This window comes from Parasteatoda tepidariorum, chromosome 4 (genome assembly GCF_982258835.1).
Source record: "Parasteatoda tepidariorum strain Cologne lab strain chromosome 4, Ptep-v5.0, whole genome shotgun sequence".
Taxonomy (NCBI): Eukaryota; Metazoa; Arthropoda; class Arachnida; order Araneae; family Theridiidae; genus Parasteatoda; species Parasteatoda tepidariorum.
In genome coordinates this window covers 23716935-23724401 of record NC_141758.1, presented here as the reverse complement: position 1 = coordinate 23724401, position 7467 = coordinate 23716935, and the positions used below count along the sequence as shown (strand labels likewise).

Below are 7467 nucleotides of genomic sequence, written 5' to 3'. Positions count from 1 at the left end.
TAACAAGTAAACAAATCTTTTATTGAATAAAAGTCAAACGATAGACATAATACATAAAAATACAAGGTATAAAAACATTTTTTTTTTTCTTTTTGAACCAATCAACATTCATATCCATTCATTTTGGCTCTTACAAGAGAATAACATATACAATGGCATACAGTACTTGAACACAACCTAAATACAAGTAAAAATCTTTAAAGATCTACAAATCATGGCCTAGGAGAGAGCAAAAACTCTTTATTTTGCATCTCCAGCAAGTATTCAAACAAATAATTCTTCAAAAATATTTTTTAAAAAAAAGAGAATTTCTAAAAAGAAAAAAAATAATTAAAATTGGTGGATATAGTACATAAATAATGAATATATATATTTACACAGCAACAATTTAAGGACTGATACTTGTTTAAAAAGACTATTACAGGAAATTCAATTGCAACAGCTAAAAATAACATTTTCACAAAATTTTAAAATATGCTTTTAGAATGACTATACATCTGAAGTACATTTACTTTAGATATCTATCTCACTTTGGTCAGGTTCAGTTTTTTTTCAAAAAACTGGTTTTACTTGAGGCATGTTCACGTAAAAAGACTTAAAGAAGCAACAGTGTTTATTACAATCTGCAGATCCGTCTCGCTTATGTAAGGTACTTGAGTTATTTATGCACCTTTTGGAGTGAATAATAGATGGCGCTGAGCAAGCTGAATACAAATTTCAGTATTTTAAACAGATGAATGAGTGTGTGAAACTCATTTAAGAAAAAGAGTCTCTGATCCTTGTTCTTTATAAATAATGTAAAAATTGAGTTCATATTATAAGCCTAATGTCAAACATCAACGCTTCTCTGTAGTTTCTTTCTTTGATACAGGGTCACTGAAGCTAGATGGTTATTAGGCATTACCTAAAATTAAAAATATTTACAATATAATTATAAAATTTTTTAAAAAAAAGTGTGTACACAAAGACTTAACTTAATACAAGTAACATTCCCTTTAACAGAGATTCTAACTTGCTGCAGACAGCAAATAAATGTTTTCGAGTGGTAATTTATTAATGTGTGAATCTGGGTTTAATGAATTAATTTATTAGGTTTTTATCCACCACTATTTCTAAATAATTTAAGGGCTTTCATAAAAATGGCCACTTTTTTGCATGCAAGTTATGCGACACCGTTTAAAAAGTAAACAAAATTAGTCAAATATTTGCAAAATTTAGTATGTAGTTGTTTACCGTTTTTTAAATAATTATGGCGCGTCTGGAGCAGTTGGCATCTCTGCTTTTATTATAGTGAAACCTCCAGGAAAGAACATAGCGACCACTTTTGGGAAGCATGGAATTTTTACCATAGACTTGGTGTTGAAGAAAATCTTTAGGAGAGACCATTAAAATCTCTCCCAGCGACCGGGCACAAGTTTGCACCAAATACGGAAAAGGTCAAATAAGGAAGCATGAAAAAATATAAATAAAAAAAATTAACTAAGCAAATAAGTAGATTAAAATGTATTCAAAATATTTGTGTGAGGATCTTATTTTAGAGAGCTCTTTTTGACGATACAACTGTGTTACAGTTAGAGTGCACTAAAGACGATTCCATTAATGATTTACTTCTTGAGTTGAAAGTCAAATTCGAAAAAAAAGTTATTTTATAAAAAACAAACAAACGACTTCTCATCTTTTAAAGCCAACAAATTTTTATGATACAAACTTTAATGCAAACTTAAACAAAAAACATATTTATTTATTTAAAATGGCTTTATCATTCATAATTGGTAAATTTGTTTTTACACATATATTAGTTGGGATCATTTTTATAGACGCTAAATTGTAATCATCGATTTTTATGACGCCAACACATCTGGCATTTCTGCACCAAGAAAATGACACCGACTCAAATTAAAATCATTTGCGAAAAATCATGTACCATCAATAACAATTTTGATGTCAATGGAGGTAATCTCTAAGAACGACCAACCTCCAACGGCCATTTTACTGTGGAACAGAGAGTGGTCATTCTCGAGAGGCTTCACTGTACTTTTAGCACTTTCCAATCAGCATTACATTAAATTAGATTTACTTTCAAAACTAATTAGTATTTTTTCTGATCCAAAGTTTTCATAAGCTTTAGAAAAATATTTTCCAAACATTCTTAAGAACATCTTTTTTCCCTTCAAAATTACAGATAGGAAGAACAATGGCAAATTACTTAAATTAAATTGTGATTAACTTGATCCTCAAATACCATACTAATCGCAAAACAAAATTCCCTATTCAAGCTAAAGAAATCAATATCAAGAATTAAAAATCACTATTGTCTTTTGCTACATTTCATGTTATATTTAATTATGCCAGAGTGTAAAATGAATAAGTAGAATAAGAAGGATAGATATAAAGTTACGGTAGTAAAGCCATATCTTCATGAAGACCCCCATATTAAGTCCAGGGTCAATTCAATATGGTAAATTACATATGATTACTGTATAAATTAATCCTATTTAACAATTGCATAGTTAATATGCTGCACTGTTCCATGTTAGGAGTTCAAAGTAAATAATGGGGATTATTTTTCATGGATATGTTTTTTTAATTTATTTTTGTATTTCCTTTAAAGTTTTTTTTTTTCTAATTATAAACTAAGGCTTTTAAATACTGCTAATGTACAGTCTATTGACATTATTAACTTAAAATAGAAATCAATTATAGATGTCCCTAAGGTATTTTCTTATCTCATATTTTTTATTAGCCGTGTAAAATTTTAGAATAAATTATGTGGTATAATATTTATGTATTGCATAAATGCAAAAAATAATAAAATAATTATAAACTTAAAAATAAATTAGTGTTACAGTTATGCACTCTCTATAATAACTTTATAATTAACAGCATTTTATTTTAATTTAACACAAATTTAAAATTAGTAAAAAAAAATTAAACTTCTTTACATACGCAAGCTGATATTGAAATAAATCTATAAAACCAAATAATATTCTTTTCAAATGATATTTGTCTTATCCTTTTCAGAGCCACTACCACACAAAATAAATAAATCAGTTATCCAATTCATAAGTTTAGTTATCCGAAGTTCAATTTATTTACTATATTGAAGATATATTTTACTGCCAATGTGTGAAACGTCAGCTTTCAATAGAATGCTGATCATTTTTTGGCAAAGTATGAAATATAAGAATTATTGTATTAATATTTGCCAAGGCATTATAAAGAAGGGCAAGTGCTCTCTAGGCTATGCTCATTGGTCCTTTTTAAAATGTTTTTTTAGAATAAAAATCATTTTAGAAAGGACAAAGAAACCATTTTAATATGATTTAATCCTGACAAGCTAATAACGATCCATCTGAAGCTTGGTTGGCTCAAAGCCACTCCTGAGGATCAAAACCCAGTCCTTCACAATGACAGCTCAGTGTCTTAACACATAAGCCATTGGAGGGTGAACCATTAATCCAGGTTGCAGTCATTCTAAAGAATGCTTAGATAATGTGTGAAATATATTTTGCAAGTTAGTCATTATTGTGTCAATTTTAGCTATTCCATAGAATGTTATACATTATACATCGGTAACAAATACAATTAGTTTACTATGGTACCCAGAAAAACGGAATTTGTATACCGCCCAGAAAGGCTTCCGTTATTTGAAAAAATATTTAACTATTCATCCTCTTGCAAAATAGACAAACATTTATACAAAATTTTGGTTGGATTTCCATAATTATTAATAGACATTCAGAGAGATGTCAAAAATTGTGCACCCTCTGTAAACAATACTTACTTCAAATATTATATCTTGGTAACCATAGCAACAGGTTGAACCAAAAGGGTTTGTTGCATTGTGCGTTGATGCTCTATTTAAAACAACAGGACGTTCAAGAGGCTTTTTTAAGTGTTCTTCCATGGTGTCCCACTGCAAATAAATTATGGAAAATCCATTAATATAAAGAAATATGTAGTTCGCAAAGGTAATCTTTCTAATAAAATATTTTCATTCATCAAGAAAATTAGAGGTTGTAGGTTTTAAGATATGACGGATTTTAGTTCATAAAAAGAAAATTAAATATGTGCTAAATTTTTACTTACAATGTAAGAGCACTTAAGACAGGTTTTAATGTGAGTCTTAATTGAATTAAGAACAAGATATGTACTTAAAGCAAATTCGAAAGCTTTTTATCTGAAACAATGCTAAAATTCAAATTATATTTTTTAGTCCCAAATTTATTCTTTCTTACCATAAAAATTAAATAAGTTAGATTTATATTGGATAACAGATATTAAGTAAAATAAAAAGAAAGTTCATATGTGATGTGAGAGATATCTGGTGTCTAAAAGGGGGGGAAACACCCCAGAATAAATGCGTGGAGAAAAATAACATTTATGTGGAAAGTAAGAAACTCAACATTATTGGCTTCAGCAGACAATAACCAACAGAATGAATATTACATCTCATGCAGATATGCATTCATCATGTTTTTTCTGACTTTGCGTAATTCATTTTCATTCTCTGATTAGATCTCAAGCAGAACATCACGATCTCTATATGAGTATTACATTTACTGAAGATATGGGTTTAGTGGTCATTTTAAATAATTTTTATCCCAAAATATCTTTTGACTTTTCATTTTCATGAAAGGATTAAATTGTCGCGAGATTTTAAAACGGGACATAGCTCGAGATGTGTTTTTATGAAAATGGTCACAGCTTGAAATGTGCTTTTCAGAAAATAGACACAGCTTGAAATGTGTGTTTCAGAAAATGGACACAACCTGAAATGTGAGTTTCGGAAGATGGACACAACCTGAAATGTGAGTTTCGGAAGATGGACACTGCCTGAAATGTGAGTTTCGGAAGATGGACAAAGCCTGAAATGTGTGTTTCAGAAAATGGACACAGCTTGAAATGCATTTTAAAAAAAACAGGACAAACAACTTTCAATAAGACTTAGAGGTTGAGCAGCTCCAAAGAGCAGAGCACATCGACCAGAAGTCTATTGTACCCAATTCAATAAAACTTCATTAAAAAATAAATTAATTAATAAAATGTTACAAACAAAAAGAGTTAAATAAATTTAATTGGTCTCCAAGGGGCCGCATTTTTCAGGAATGAGGAGACGCAAATGCTTATTGAAATTTTCGGCAATGGACTGCAAAAAAGCGCTGTGAGAGATTCCTTTTCACTGATGAGAAGCTCTTTACCATCCAACAAGCTCATAAGTCCCAGAATATTAGGATCTGGTCTGTAGATACTCCAAGCAAACCTGGCAATTGTTGAACATTGCCAAAATCCCAAGACAGTCATAGTCAGAGACAGAATTTGCTCAAACGGCAAAACCCCTCTGGTTTTTGTAGATGAGGGCTTTAAAGTAAATCAAAAAGTGTACCAGGAGGACATTCTAAAGACTGTTATACTTCTGTAGGTCAAAAAGAACATAAGCAGTGTAAACTAGACATTTCAACGAGACTCTGCATCAACTCACAAACCGAAAAGAGATAAAAGTGGTACAGGACACATTTTCCGGACATGATATCTGAAGAATGGTCACCCTATATGCCAGATCTCAAGCCCATAGATTAAAGTGTATGATCCATTTTGGAGTCTATGTCCTGTACTGAACCTCACAAAAGTATAGACTCTCTGAAACGATTGCTTCGGACAGGAATGGGATAGATTAAAAGTAGCAGGCTTGCAACCGGTGGAGGAAAATTTTAATTTCAATGCTTGTGTGCCGCTGCATCGGTGCAAAAGGCGGCCAATTAAATTTTTTTTTCAGTGAAAATCTACTCTTGTTATTATTTGTAATGCTACATCAATTTATTTGCTTTCAACAAAGCTATATTAAAAATTGTACGTCTAGGATTTTTCGCTGCATCCAGTAATAAATAAATAACTTTATGATAAACTTAAAAACATGCTTATTAATATGCTAGCTAAGATATTCATATTTGCTCTTTGGATACAAAATAAATTATCAAAAACCTTAAACAATATTTTTTTTATTATTGCATAAATTGTGCACAGTTTGGTTTCCTATGCAATAACTTTACTGAAAATGCTTAGTACTTAGCATTATTAAAATTTTTATTGTTACCTTAGTAAATGCAGTAATAATATGCTTCTTTTCTGATACATCTATGAGAGTCATGTCTTCTGATTCAGAAGGTGGTTTTACTTCAATTGGCAAGTTGAAGTTACATCGAAAATAAATATTAAAGTTATAATGACCAGGATAGTTTGTATGCAATATAAACTTTTTTACTCTGTGGCTTTTGGCATCAAAGAGGATATCCTAAATATGAAATTAAACAAACACAGTTAGGGTGATAACCATTCAAATGTATAAAACTTTTAACAAGTTATATTAATAAAAGAAAATGACTCCGCTACATTGCATTAGTAAAACAGGGTGCTAAACGAAATTGTAATTGATTTTAAAACTAAATTACTCTAAAATAATTTGCTGTAGAAATAAGTTACTACATGTTTTTTTCATAAAATTCACATAGATAGAGAAAGCTGAAGGAATTTCATATGAAATCAGTTTCAAAAATTTTTATAGCTGCAATACAAAATTATAGTGTTGCAAATTACAATAAGTTCAGCCATTCCAAAGGAAGTTGCATATTCTATGAAACAATTTGCTTTGGGTTCTACAATATTATCTTCCCTAGATCCGTGATGCATAACTTTTTTATTATTTTCTAATTTTTATTACCTCTTTCCATTTCTTTTTTGTTATATTTTCAAAACTATTGAAAAACAATAAAAAGGCAGAAAATTTTCCATTATGTATTTTTCAAAATGTATAGAATCTATTCAAAAAAAACTTTAAATTGATGAAGATTGAGTTCATGTGCTATCAATTTGGATAGACCAATGAGGCTTATTAGGGGACTATTTACTAATTAATTTTTGTAAATTGAAGTTTCTTTTTCCAGATCTAAGTCTTCCTAATTTATATTAACAATAGTATGCATCAATTTTAACTTATTTAATTAAAACTCTATCTTACTAACTTTAATATTTAAAGATGATTTGAACATTTTATGAGTCGAGTGCAATATTTTCTGATATCTTAGACTTACAGGTTGGGCAGCTCCAAAGAGCAGGGCACATCGACCAGAGGTCCATTGTACCCAAACCCTAAATCATGTTTAACAAGAAAGCCTTACGGCTGAAATGAGGTTCAGCAAACACAAGACAGGAACATCTTGCAGTTCCCAGGCCTCAATGCAGTGCAGCCCTAAATGCTCAAATCTTTGAGTAGAATAGACCTCACAATCACAAAGTATATGCCGTGATGTCTCTTCTTCAAGGTGACAACCTCTGCAAAGAGGATTAGTTTCAATACCCATTAAGAAGTCTCCTGAGGATGCAGTGTCCAGTGAGAAGATCTTCCTCAAACTGTTCCTGTTTAGCTTAAGGAGCTTTTTATGATGTACACTAGGACAGTCACGATTCAGC

General features: G+C 30.4%; 1 protein-coding gene across 4 annotated transcripts in view; it reads right to left on the bottom strand.

Annotated features, from left to right (window-relative positions):
- Positions 1-7467, bottom strand: part of LOC107453990 (phagosome assembly factor 1) — a 29836-nt gene continuing 22369 nt past the window's right edge. For all 4 annotated transcript variants that reach the window (XM_043040787.3, XM_043040785.3, XM_043040789.3 and 1 more), the window contains 3 exons: positions 6095-6292; positions 3785-3916; positions 1-904 (listed from right to left, as the gene is read on the bottom strand). In XM_043040787.3, coding sequence (XP_042896721.1) covers positions 830-904; positions 3785-3916; positions 6095-6292 — 405 coding nt within the window. In that variant the 3' untranslated portion in view covers positions 1-829. The remainder of the gene's footprint in view (positions 905-3784; positions 3917-6094; positions 6293-7467) is intronic.